Here is a 14,167-nt window from a genome sequence, read left to right as displayed (position 1 = left end):
TAGCAGTGATCCCTTTATATCCCCTCCCATACTGCTTCACTTTGCGGTTTATACCACTTCCTGGATTGTGCTCACTGCAAGATGTTGCAACTGCTGGTTCCTCAGATAAGTCTATTCCTTTATTTGTGTTTTCCTGTTGGCTTGATTCTAGGTGACCCTGACTCCCTCCGTATTGAGTGCAGGGAGCCAGTGGTCGTGTCCCCTCACTATTATAGGGTTTTCAGGTGTTACTCAGTCTAGGTATGGGGGCATGCAACTTTCTATCATTAAGATCTTTGCATGGGCTGAGCAGTCAAGGAGAGCTCTAGGGCTTTTTGTAGGGCTCACCCATATGTTCCTTAGTTTGGGATCAAGTCAGTTGGATCTTTATTTGTGACTTCTAGTTTTCTGCAACACCATCCGTGACAGGGAGCTATGAGTCTGCCCCTCCTCCTGCAGGGTGATACATATAGAAGGAGCTATGAGTCTGCCCCTCCTCCTGCAGGGTGATACATATAGAAGGAGCTATGAGTCTGCTCCTCCCCCTGCAGGGTGATACATATAGAAGGAGCTATGAGTCTGCCCCTCCTCCTGCAGGGTGATACATATAGAAGGAGCTATGAGTCTGCCCCTCCTCCTGCAGGGTGATACATATAGAAGGAGCTATGAGTCTGCTCCTCCTCCTGCAGGGTGATACATATAGAAGGAGCTATGAGTCTGCCCCTCCTCCTGCAGGGTGATACATATAGAAGGAGCTATGAGTCTGCCCCTCCTCCTGCAGGGTGATACATATAGAAGGAGATATGAGTCTGCCCCTCCTCCTGCAGGGTGATACATATAGAAGGAGCTATGAGTCTGCCCCTCCTCCTGCAGGGTGATACATATAGAAGGAGCTATGAGTCTGCCCCTCCTCCTGCAGGGTGATACATATAGAAGGAGCTATGAGTCTGCCCCTCCTCCTGCAGGGTGATACATATAGAAGGAGCTATGAGTCTGCCCCTCCTCTTGCAGGGTGATACATATAGAAGGAGCTATGAGTCTGCTCCTCCTAATGCAGGGTGATACATATAGAAGGAGCTATGAGTCTGCCCCTCCTCCTGCAGGGTGATACATATAGAAGGAGCTATGAGTCTGCCCCTCCTCCTGCAGGGTGATACATATAGAAGGAGCTATGAGTCTGCTCCTCCTAATGCAGGGTGATACATATAGAAGGAGCTATGAGTCTGCCCCTCCTCCTGCAGGGTGATACATATAGAAGGAGCTATGAGTCTGCCCCTCCTCCTGCAGGGTGATACATATAGAAGGAGCTATGAGTCTGCCCCTCCTCCTGCAGGGTGATACATATAAAAGGAGCTATGAGTCGGCCCCTCCTCCTGCAGGGTGATACATATAGAAGGAGCTATGACTCTGCCCCTCCTCCTGCAGGGTGATACATATAGAAGGAGCTATGAGTCTGCTCCTCCTCCTGCAGGGTGATACATATAGAAGGAGCTATGAGTCTGCCCCTCCTCCTGCAGGGTGATACATATAGAAGGAGCTATGAGTCTGCCCCTCCTCCTGCAGGGTGATACATATAGAAGGGAGCTATGAGTCTGCTCCTCCTCCTGCAGGGTGATACATATAGAAGGAGCTATGAGTCTGCCCCTCCTCCTGCAGGGTGATACATATAGAAGGAGCTATGAGTCTGCTCCTCCTCCTGCAGGGTGATACATATAGAAGGAGCTATGAGTCTGCTCCTCCTCCTGCAGGGTGATACATATAGAAGGAGCTATGAGTCTGCCCCTCCTCCTGCAGGGTGATACATATAGAAGGAGCTATGAGTCTGCCCCTCCTCCTGCAGGGTGATACATATAGAAGGAGCTATGAGTCTGCCCCTCCTCCTGCAGGGTGATACATATAGAAGGAGCTATGAGTCTGCTCCTCCTCCTGCAGGGTGATACATATAGAAGGGAGCTATGAGTCTGCCCCTCCTCCTGCAGGGTGATACATATAGAAGGAGCTATGAGTCTGCCCCTCCTCCTGCAGGGTGATACATATAGAAGGAGCTATGAGTCTGCTCCTCCTAATGCAGGGTGATACATATAGAAGGAGCTATGAGTCTGCCCCTCCTCCTGCAGGGTGATACATATAGAAGGAGCTATGAGTCTGCCCCTCCTCCTGCAGGGTGATACATATAGAAGGAGCTATGAGTCTGCTCCTCCTCCTGCAGGGTGATACATATAGAAGGAGCTATGAGTCTGCCCCTCCTCCTGCAGGGTGATACATATAGAAGGAGCTATGAGTCTGCTCCTCCTCCTGCAGGGTGATACATATAGAAGGAGCTATGTGTCTGCCCCTCCTCCTACAGGGTGATACATATAGAAGGAGCTATGAGTCTGCCCCTCCTCCTGCAGGGTGATACATATAGAAGGAGCTATGAGTCTGCTCCTCCTCCTGCAGGGTGATACATATAGAAGGAGCTATGAGTCTGCCCCTCCTCCTGCAGGGTGATACATATAGAAGGAGCTATGAGTCTGCTCCTCCTCCTGCAGGGTGATACATATAGAAGGAGCTATGAGTCTGCTCCTCCTCCTGCAGGGTGATACATATAGAAGGAGCTATGAGTCTGCCCCTCCTCCTGCAGGGTGATACATATAGAAGGAGCTATGAGTCTGCCCCTCCTCCTGCAGGGTGATACATATAGAAGGAGCTATGAGTCTGCTCCTCCTCCTGCAGGGTGATACATATAGAAGGGAGCTATGAGTCTGCCCCTCCTCCTGCAGGGTGATACATATAGAAGTAGCTATGAGTCTGCTCCTCCTCCTGCAGGGTGATACATATAGAAGGAGCTATGAGTCTGCTCCTCCTCCTGCAGGGTGATACATATAGAAGGAGCTATGAGTCTGCCCCTCCTCCTGCAGGGTGATACATATAGAAGGAGCTATGAGTCTGCCCCTCCTCCTGCAGGGTGATACATAAAGAAGGAGCTATGAGTCTGCTCCTCCTCCTGCAGGGTGATACATATAGAAGGAGCTATGAGTCTGCCCCTCCTCCTGCAGGGTGATACATATAGAAGGAGCTATGAGTCTGCTCCTCCTCCTGCAGGGTGATACATATAGAAGTAGCTATGAGTCTGCTCCTCCTCCTGCAGGGTGATACATATAGAAGGAGCTATGAGTCTGCTCCTCCTCCTGCAGGGTGATACATATAGAAGGAGCTATGAGTCTGCTCCTTCTCCTGCAGGGTGATACATATAGAAGGAGCTATGAGTCTGCTCCTTCTCCTGCAGGGTGATACATATAGAAGGAGCTATGAGTCTGCTCCTTCTCCTGCAGGGTGATACATATAGAAGGAGCTATGAGTCTGCCCCTCCTCCTGCAGGGTGATACATATAGAAGGAGCTATGAGTCTGCCCCTCCTCCTGCAGGGTGATACATATAGAAGGAGCTATGAGTCTGCTCCTCCTCCTGCAGGGTGATACATATAGAAGGAGCTATGAGTCTGCTCCTCCTCCTGCAGGGTGATACATATAGAAGGAGCTATGAGTCTGCTCCTCCTCCTGCAGGGTGATACATATAGAAGGGAGCTATGAGTCTGCCCCTCCTCCTGCAGGGTGATACATATAGAAGTAGCTATGAGTCTGCTCCTCCTCCTGCAGGGTGATACATATAGAAGGAGCTATGAGTCTGCTCCTCCTCCTGCAGGGTGATACATATAGAAGGAGCTATGAGTCTGCCCCTCCTCCTGCAGGGTGATACATATAGAAGGAGCTATGAGTCTGCCCCTCCTCCTGCAGGGTGATACATAAAGAAGGAGCTATGAGTCTGCTCCTCCTCCTGCAGGGTGATACATATAGAAGGAGCTATGAGTCTGCCCCTCCTCCTGCAGGGTGATACATATAGAAGGAGCTATGAGTCTGCTCCTCCTCCTGCAGGGTGATACATATAGAAGTAGCTATGAGTCTGCTCCTCCTCCTGCAGGGTGATACATATAGAAGGAGCTATGAGTCTGCCCCTCCTCCTGCAGGGCGATACATATAGAAGGAGCTATGAGTCTGCCCCTCCTCCTGCAGGGTGATACATATAGAAGGAGCTATGAGTCTGCTCCTCCTCCTGCAGGGTGATACATATAGAAGGAGCTATGAGTCTGCCCCTCCTCCTGCAGGGTGATACATATAGAAGGAGCTATGAGTCTGCCCCTCCTCCTGCAGGGTGATACATATAGAAGGAGCTATGAGTCTGCCCCTCCTCCTGCAGGGTGATACATATAGAAGGAGCTATGAGTCTGCCCCTCCTCCTGCAGGGTGATACATATAGAAGGAGCTATGAGTCTGCCCCTCCTCCTGCAGGGTGATACATAAAGAAGGAGCTATGAGTCTGCTCCTCCTCCTGCAGGGTGATACATATAGAAGGAGCTATGAGTCTGCTCCTCCTCCTGCAGGGTGATACATATAGAAGGAGCTATGAGTCTGCCCCTCCTCCTGCAGGGTGATACATATAGAAGGAGCTATGAGTCTGCTCCTCCTCCTGCAGGGTGATACATATAGAAGGAGCTATGAGTCTGCTCCTCCTCCTGCAGGGTGATACATATAGAAGGAGCTATGAGTCTGCCCCTCCTCCTGCAGGGTGATACATATAGAAGGAGCTATGAGTCTGCTCCTCCTCCTGCAGGGTGATACATATAGAAGGAGCTATGAGTCTGCCCTCCTCCTGCAGGGTGATACATATAGAAGGAGCTATGAGTCTGCCCCTCCTCCTGCAGGGTGATACATATAGAAGGAGCTATGAGTCTGCCCCTCCTCCTGCAGGGTGATACATATAGAAGGAGCTATGAGTCTGCCCCTCCTCCTGCAGGGTGATACATATAGAAGGAGCTCTGAGTCTGCCCCTCCTCCTGCAGGGTGATACATATAGAAGGAGCTATGAGTCTGCCCCTCCTCCTGCAGGGTGATACATATAGAAGGAGCTATGAGTCTGCCCCTCCTCCTGCAGGGTGATACATATAGAAGGAGCTATGAGTCTGCCCCTCCTCCTGCAGGGTGATACATATAGAAGGAGCTATGAGTCTGCCCCTCCTCCTGCAGGGTGATACATATAGAAGGAGCTATGAGTCTGCTCCTCCTCCTGCAGGGTGATACATATAGAAGGAGCTATGAGTCTGCCCCTCCTCCTGCAGGGTGATACATATAGAAGGAGCTATGAGTCTGCTCCTCCTCCTGCAGGGTGATACATATAGAAGGAGCTATGAGTCTGCCCCTCCCCCTGCAGGGTGATACATATAGAAGGAGCTATGAGTCTGCTCCTCCTCCTGCAGGGTGATACATATAGAAGGAGCTATGAGTCTGCTCCTCCTCCTGCAGGGTGATACATATAGAAGGAGCTATGAGTCTGCTACTCCCCCTGCAGGGTGATACATATAGAAGGAGCTATGAGTCTGCTCCTCCTCCTGCAGGGTGATACATATAGAAGGAGCTATGAGTCTGCTCCTCCTCCTGCAGGGTGATACATATAGAAGGAGCTATGAGTCTGCCCCTCCTCCTGCAGGGTGATACATATAGAAGGGAGCTATGAGTCTGCCCCTCCTCCTGCAGGGTGATACATATAGAAGGAGCTATGAGTCTGCCCCTCCTCCTGCAGGGTGATACATATAGAAGGAGCTATGAGTCTGCTCCTCCTCCTGCAGGGTGATACATATAGAAGGAGCTATGAGTCTGCTCCTCCTCCTGCAGGGTGATACATATAGAAGGAGCTATGAGTCTGCTCCTCCTCCTGCAGGGTGATACATATAGAAGGAGCTATGAATCTGCTCCTCCTCCTGCAGGGTGATACATATAGAAGGAGCTATGAGTCTGCTCCTCCTCCTGCAGGGTGATACATATAGAAGGAGCTATGAGTCTGCTCCTCCTCCTGCAGGGTGACACATATAGAAGGAGCTATGAGTCTGCTCCTCCTCCTGCAGGGTGATACATATAGAAGGAGCTATGAGTCTGCTCCTCCTCCTGCAGGGTGACACATATAGAAGGAGCTATGAGTCTGCTCCTCCTCCTGCAGGGTGATACATATAGAAGGAGCTATGAGTCTGCTCCTCGTCCTGCAGGGTGATACATATAGAAGGAGCTATGAGTCTGCTCCTCCTCCTGCAGGGTGATACATATAGAAGGAGCTATGAGTCTGCTCCTCCTCCTGCAGGGTGATACATATAGAAGGAGCTATGAGTCTGCCCCTCCTCCTGCAGGGTGATACATATAGAAGGAGCTATGAGTCTGCTCCTCCTCCTGCAGGGTGATACATATAGAAGGAGCTATGAGTCTGCTCCTCCTCCTGCAGGGTGATACATATAGAAGGAGCTATAAGTCTGCCCCTCCTCCTGCAGGGTGATACATATAGAAGGAGCTATGAGTCTGCCCCTCCTCCTGCAGGGTGATACATATAGAAGGAGCTATGAGTCTGCTCCTCCTCCTGCAGGGTGATACATATAGAAGGAGCTATGAGTCTGCTCCTCCTCCTGCAGGGTGATACATATAGAAGGAGCTATGAGTCTGCTCCTCCTCCTGCAGGGTGATACATATAGAAGGAGTTATGAGTCTGCCCCTCCCCCTGCAGGGTCATACATATAGAAGGAGCTATGAGTCTGCCCCTCCTCCTGCAGGGTGATACATATAGAAGGAGCTATGAGTCTTCCCCTCCTCCTGCAGGGTGATACATATAGAAGGAGCTATGAGTCTGCTCCTCCTCCTGCAGGGTGATACATATAGAAGGAGCTATGAGTCTGCCCCTCCTCCTGCAGGGTGATACATATAGAAGGAGCTATGAGTCTGCTCCTCCCCCTACAGGGTGATACATATAGAAGGAGCTATGAGTCTGCTCCTCCTCCTGCAGGGTGATACATATAGAAGGAGCTATGAGTCTGCCCCTCCTCCTGCAGGGTGATACATATAGAAGGAGCTATGAGTCTGCCCCTCCTCCTGCAGGGTGATACATATAGAAGGAGCTATGAGTCTGCTCCTCCTCCTGCAGGGTGATACATATAGAAGGAGCTATGAGTCTGCCCCTCCTCCTGCAGGGTGATACATATAGAAGGAGCTATGAGTCTGCTCCTCCTCCTGCAGGGTGATACATATAGAAGGAGCTATGAATCTGCCCCTCCTCCTGCAGGGTGATACATATAGAAGGAGCTATGAGTCTGCCCCTCCTCCTGCAGGGTGATACATATAGAAGGAGCTATGAGACTGCTCCTCCTCTTGCAGGGTGATACATATAGAAGGAGCTATGAGTCTGCCCCTCCTCCTGCAGGGTGATACATATAGTAGGAGCTATGAGTCTGCCCCTCCTCCTGCAGGGTGATACATATAGAAGGAGCTATGAGTCTGCTCCTCCTCCTGCAGGGTGATACATATAGAAGGAGCTATGAGTCTGCCCCTCCTCCTGCAGGGTGATACATATAGAAGGAGCTATGAGTCTGCTCCTCCTCCTGCAGAGTGATACATATAGAAGGAGCTATGAGTCTGCTCCTCCTCCTGCAGGGTGATACATATAGAAGGGTCTATGAGTCTGCCCCTCCTCCTGCAGGGTGATACATATAGAAGGAGCTATGAGACTGCTCCTCCTCTTGCAGGGTGATACATATAGAAGGAGCTATGAGTCTGCCCCTCCTCCTGCAGGGTGATACATATAGAAGGAGCTATGAGTCTGCCCCTCCTCCTGCAGGGTGATACATATAGAAGGAGCTATGAGTCTGCTCCTCCTCCTGCAGGGTGATACATATAGAAGGAGCTATGAGTCTGCCCCTCCTCCTGCAGGGTGATACATATAGAAGGAGCTATGAGTCTGCTCCTCCTCCTGCAGAGTGATACATATAGAAGGAGCTATGAGTCTGCTCCTCCTCCTGCAGGGTGATACATATAGAAGGGTCTATGAGTCTGCCCCTCCTCCTGCAGGGTGATACATATAGAAGGAGCTATGAGACTGCTCCTCCTCTTGCAGGGTGATACATATAGAAGGAGCTATGAGTCTGCTCCTCCTCCTGCAGGGTGATACATATAGAAGGAGCTATGAGTCTGCTCCTCCTCCTGCAGGGTGATACATATAGAAGGGTCTATGAGTCTGCCCCTCCTCCTGCAGGGTGATACATATAGAAGGAGCTATGAGACTGCTCCTCCTCTTGCAGGGTGATACATATAGAAGGAGCTATGAGTCTGCTCCTCCTCCTGCAGAGTGATACATATAGAAGGAGCTATGAGTCTGCTCCTCCTCCTGCAGGGTGATACATATAGAAGGGTCTATGAGTCTGCCCCTCCTCCTGCAGGGTGATACATATAGAAGGAGCTATGAGACTGCTCCTCCTCTTGCAGGGTGATACATATAGAAGGGTCTATGAGTCTGCCCCTCCTCCTGCAGGGTGATACATATAGAAGGAGCTATGAGTCTGCCCCTCCTCCTGCAGGGTGATACATATAGAAGGAGCTATGAGTCTGCTCCTCCTCCTGCAGGGTGATACATATAGAAGGAGCTATGAGTCTGCTCCTCCTCCTGCAGGGTGATACATATAGAAGTAGCTATGAGTCTGCTCCTCCTCCTGCAGGGTGATACATATAGAAGGAGCTATGAGTCTGCTCCTCCTCCTGCAGGGTGATACATATAGAAGGAGCTATGAGTCTGCCCCTCCTCCAGCAGGGTGATACATATAGAAGGAGCTATGAGTCTGCCCCTCCTCCTGCAGGGTGATACATATAGAAGGAGCTATGAGTCTGCTCCTCCTCCTGCAGGGTGATACATATAGAAGGAGCTATGAGTCTGCCCCTCCTCCTGCAGGGTGATACATATAGAAGGAGCTATGAGTCTGCTCCTCCTCCTGCAGGGTGATACATATAGAAGGAGCTATGAGTCTGCTCCTCCTTCTGCAGGGTGATACATATAGAAGGAGCTATGAGTCTGCTCCTCCTCCTGCAGGGTGATACATATAGAAGGAGCTATGAGTCTGCTCCTCCTCCTGCAGGGTGATACATATAGAAGGAGCTATGAGTCTGCTCCTCCTCCTGCAGGGTGATACATATAGAAGGAGCTATGAGTCTGCTCCTCCTCCTGCAGGGTGATACATATAGAAGGAGCTATGAGTCTGCTCCTCCTCCTGCAGGGTGATACATATAGAAGGAGCTATGAGTCTGCTCCTCCTCCTGCAGGGTGATACATATAGAAGGAGCTATGAGTCTGCCCCTCCTCCTGCAGGGTGATACATATAGAAGGAGCTATGAGTCTGCCCCTCCTCCTGCAGGGTGATACATATAGAAGGAGCTATGAGTCTGCCCCTCCTCCTGCAGGGTGATACATATAGAAGGAGCTATGAGTCTGCCCCTCCTCCTGCAGGGTGATACATATAGAAGGAGCTATGAGTCTGCTCCTCCTCCTGTAGGGTGATACATATAGAAGGAGCTATGAGTCTGCTCCTCCTCCTGTAGGGTGATACATATAGAAGGAGCTATGAGTTGGCTCCTCCTCCTGTAGGGTGATACATATAGAAGGAGCTATGAGTTGGCTCCTCCTCCTGCAGGGTGATACATATAGAAGGAGCTATGAGTCTGCTCCTCCTCCTGCAGGGTGATACATATAGAAGGAGCTATGAGTCTGCCCCTCCTCCTGCAGGGTGATACATATAGAAGGAGCTATGAGTCTGCCCCTCCTCCTGCAGGGTGATACATATAGAAGGAGCTATGAGTCTGCCCCTCCTCCTGCAGGGTGATACATATAGAAGGAGCTATGAGTCTGCTCCTCCTCCTGCAGGGTGATACATATAGAAGGAGCTATGAGTCTGCTCCTCCTCCTGCAGGGTGATACATATAGAAGGAGCTATGAGTCTGCCCCTCCTCCTGCAGGGTGATACATATAGAAGGAGCTATGAGTCTGCTCCTCCTCCTGCAGGGTGATACATATAGAAGGAGCTATGAGTCTGCCCCTCCTCCTGCAGGGTGATACATATAGAAGGAGCTATGAGTCTGCCCCTCCCCCTGCAGGGTGATACATATAGAAGGAGCTATGAGTCTGCTCCTCCTCCTGCAGGGTGATACATATAGAAGGAGCTATGAGTCTGCCCCTCCTCCTGCAGGGTGATACATATAGAAGGAGCTATGAGTCGGCTCCTCCTCCTGTAGGGTGATACATATAGAAGGAGCTATGAGTTGGCTCCTCCTCCTGTAGGGTGATACATATAGAAGGAGCTATGAGTTGGCTCCTCCTCCTGTAGGGTGATATTCCTCAGTTTTGCTCTTACGTTTCTCCTGTTTGTTGTGTTTTTCAGATGACCCGGATTGTGTTACCTAGAATGGTGGAGAGGTACGGAGCGGGGGGAGGGCTGTATTTTGCTGCTCCATAACATTACTCGTCACTTTTCAGCATATTCACATGTGTGTTTCTGGTTAGCACACAGATAATACACAGGTATCACACATACAACTTCTGTGTATGTTCCTTTTTTTTATCATGTATTATCGGTTAGAGCTAAGCTGCAGTACCTGAGACCGGCCACTACACAGTATATGGCGCTGTGGTACTTCATCTGCAGCCGATTGTGGGAGGAGCCTATAGATAATCATCAATGTGCTGATACCACAAAACCTCTCTTATCTTTATATAAAGAGATGATTTACGGTTTGTCAATTCACTTTAAATGTCCAATGCCTCACTACTATTATTATATCCGCCTGCTGTCAGTGAATGGAGCCACGATGAGCGCAGCAGCCTTTTCAAACAGCTTATCGATGGGGGGGGGGATTGGACCCCTGCAAACCTTATACTGATGAACAATCCTGAGGACAGATCACCAGTATGAATTTTGTAGATAATTTATTTAACTGCTCGTTGCCCTGAGCCTGAAAAACATGAAAATCTTTCATTAACATCTTACTGCTAGGCTTGGTTCTCATCACTTGGGGCAACAGGCCAAAGCCCGAGGCTGCACTACTGAGGGATTCTGCTGACAACTTGTCAGGAGCACCATTTATATCAATGTCCCCACATAACTGCCACCATACGATCCTGGGTGGATGTATAGACATAATTGTGAAGCTGATGGGACACTGACTGGCATTGACCTCTCTGTCTTCATAGGAAAAAAGGGCTGATCATAAACATCTCCTCCGCGGCCGGGGTCCGTCCTTATCCATTGTTTATGATGTATAGCGCTACTAAGGTACGTATAGGATCTCTTATAAGATGTCCTCAGAAGCAGTGTGACTGCCGGCAATAATACTCACATACTGTAGATGGCGCCACCTCTAAGATAACTGAAAAAGGTTCTGTCAGAATGATCAACCCTATTAAACCACTCATACTGCCTGTTAGGGCTCATCATGCTGATTAAAACTAAACCTTTCTTTTTTCTGTGCGCTAAACTGCTGCAGAGTTATCTGTGTTTTTATTCATTTGCAAATGACCAATCTGGAGCACCAGGAGGCGGGGCTGAATCCTTGGAGCACTGCTTTGTAACACAGCCTGGGCTATGCACACTTCCCCCCTCCACTTGATTGACAGGGCTAGGCATCAGCATGATTAGGTCAGAGCTACACAATTTTGTAGCCTTCCCACAATTGATATATGCTTAGAAACCTAATATACATATTCCTGCTTTATTCACAAGCACAATATATGATTATAAAGGCACCATATGTATTAGGTTTCTAAGCATTGTAAAAACATTCTTCTGTATGTGGAAAGGCTATAACTTAGAGGTAAGTGCCCAGCCTTGAAATAGAAAAATGATGGGGGCTCACCCCCCTTGTTGCTATAGATATGGTGCTCTTGTCGAGTTGACTCACCCTGTCAATGTATTAGATATACAAACCGGATTCCAAAAAAGTTGGGACACTAAACAAATTGTGAATAAAAACTGAATGCAATGATGTGGAGATGGCAAATGTCAATATTTTATTTGTAATAGAACGTAGATGACAGATCAAACGTTTAATCCGGGTAAATGTATCATTTTAAAGGAAAAATACGTTGATTCCAATTTTCACGGTGTCAACAAATCCCAAAAAAGTTGGGACAAGTAGCAATAAGAGGCTGGAAAAAGTAAATTTGAGCATAACGAAGAGCTGGAAGACCAATTAACACTAATTAGGTCAATTGGCAACATGATTGGGTATAAAAAGAGCTTCTCAGAGTGGCAGTGTCTCTCAGAAGCCAAGATGGGGAGAGGATCACCAATTCCCACAATGTTGCGCAGAAAGATAGTGGAGCAATATCAGAAAGGTGTTACCCAGCGAAAAATTGCAAAGACTTTGCATCTATCATCATCAACTGTGCATAACATCATCCGAAGATTCAGAGAATCTGGAGCAATCTCTGTGCGTAAGGGTCAAGGCCGTAAAACCATACTGGATGCCCGTGATCTCCTGGCCCTTAAACGACACTGCACCACAAACAGGAATGCTACTGTAAAGGAAATTACAGAATGGGCTCAGGAATACTTCCAGAAACCATTGTCAGTGAACACAATCCACCGTGCCATCCGCCGTTGCCAGCTGAAACTCTACAGTGCAAAGAAGAAGCCATTTCTAAGCAAGATCCACAAGCTCAGGCGTTTTCACTGGGCCAGGGATCATTTAAAATGGAGTGTGGCAAAATGGAAGACTGTTCTGTGGTCAGACGAGTCACGATTCGAAGTTCTTTTTGGAAATCTCTGACGCCATGTCATCCGGACCAAAGAGGACAAGGACAACCCAAGTTGTTATCAACGCTCAGTTCAGAAGCCTGCATCTCTGATGGTATGGGGTTGCATGAGTGCGTGTGGCATGGGCAGCTTGCATGTCTGGAAAGGCACCATCAATGCAGAAAAATATATTCAGGTTCTAGAACAACATCTGCTCCCATCCAGACGTCATCTCTTTCAGGGAAGACCCTGCATTTTTCAACAAGATAATGCCAGACCACATTCTGCATCAATCACAACATCATGGCTGCGTAGGAGAAGGATCTGGGTACTGAAATGGCCAGTCTGCAGTCCAGATCTTTCACCTATAGAGAACATTTGGCGCATCATAAAGAGGAAGGTGCAACAAAGAAGGCCCAAGACGATTGAACAGTTAGAGGCCTGTATTAGACAAGAATGGGAGAGCATTCCTATTTCTAAACTTGAGAAACTGGTCTCCTCGGTCCCCAGAAGAAGGGGAGATGCCACACAGTGGTGAAAATGGCCTTGTCCCAACTTTTTGGGGATTTGTTGACACCATGAAATTCTGATTCAACATATTTTCCCCTTAAAATGGTACATTTTCTCAGTTTAAACTTTTGTTCCGTGATTTATGTTCTATTCTGAATGAAATATTAGAAGTTGGCACCTCCACATCATTGCATTCAGATTTTATTCACGATTTGTATAGTGTCCCAACTTTTTTGGAATCCGGTTTGTATAAGAATTTGTTTTAGGCTACTTTCACACTTGCGTTCAGAGCGGATCCGTCTGATGTCTGCTCAGACGGATCCGCTCCTATAATGCAGACGTTTGTATCCGTTCAGAACGGATCCGTCTGCATTATAGTTCAGAAAAAATTCTAAGTGTGAAAGTAGCCTGAACGGATCCGTCCAGACTTTACATTGAAAGTCAATGGGGGACGGATCCGTTTACAATTGCACCATATTGTGTCAACTTCAAACGGATCCGTCCCCATTGACTTACATTGTAAGTCTGGACGGATCCGTTTGGCTCCGCACGGCCAGGCGGACACCCGAACGCTGCAAGCTGTGTTCGGATGTCCGCCTGCTGAGCGGAACGGAGGCCAAGCGGAGCCATCCTGATGCATTCTGAGCGGATCTGCATCCACTCAGAATGCATTGGGGCTGTACGGATCCGTTCGGGGCCGCTTGTGAGAGCCTTCAAACGGAGCTCACAAGCGGAACCCCGAACGCTAGTGTGAAAGTAGCCTAAGACAGGCACTCTATGTCTGAAACCATCCAGAGAATATATTTCCTTAAATCACCATTTAATATCCTCATTCAAAATAGATAAATATACACATCTGCACATAAAAACTAGAAATAGCAAAAAATAAAAGTAATAATAAAATATATTAAAAAACATACAGTGACAATACGAAGGTGTAACGGATCTTCTGGCACCCGGACTGGGTACCTCCGTTGATGGGTGCTCCTAGTGCTTCCCGAGGGCTCCAAGCACTGCCGACCCCACAAACCGTCGCAGCTTGGTTGGGATCTCGCCG

The 14,167-nt window shown here is 48.7% G+C and overlaps 1 protein-coding gene across 1 annotated transcript in view; it reads left to right on the top strand.

Annotated features, from left to right (window-relative positions):
- LOC120986579 (very-long-chain 3-oxoacyl-CoA reductase-B-like) overlaps positions 1 to 14,167 on the top strand; it is a 64,520-nt gene that overhangs the window by 30,917 nt on the left and 19,436 nt on the right. The window contains exons 7-8 of the mRNA XM_040415237.1: positions 10,249 to 10,283; positions 11,058 to 11,139. Of these exons, the coding sequence (XP_040271171.1) occupies positions 10,249 to 10,283; positions 11,058 to 11,139 (117 nt within the window). The remainder of the gene's footprint in view (positions 1 to 10,248; positions 10,284 to 11,057; positions 11,140 to 14,167) is intronic.

Source organism: Bufo bufo, chromosome 1, assembly GCF_905171765.1.
Source record: "Bufo bufo chromosome 1, aBufBuf1.1, whole genome shotgun sequence".
Taxonomy (NCBI): domain Eukaryota; kingdom Metazoa; phylum Chordata; class Amphibia; order Anura; family Bufonidae; genus Bufo; species Bufo bufo.
The sequence above is the reverse complement of the archived record's forward strand: the minus strand, read 5'-3'. Positions and strand labels throughout refer to the sequence as shown.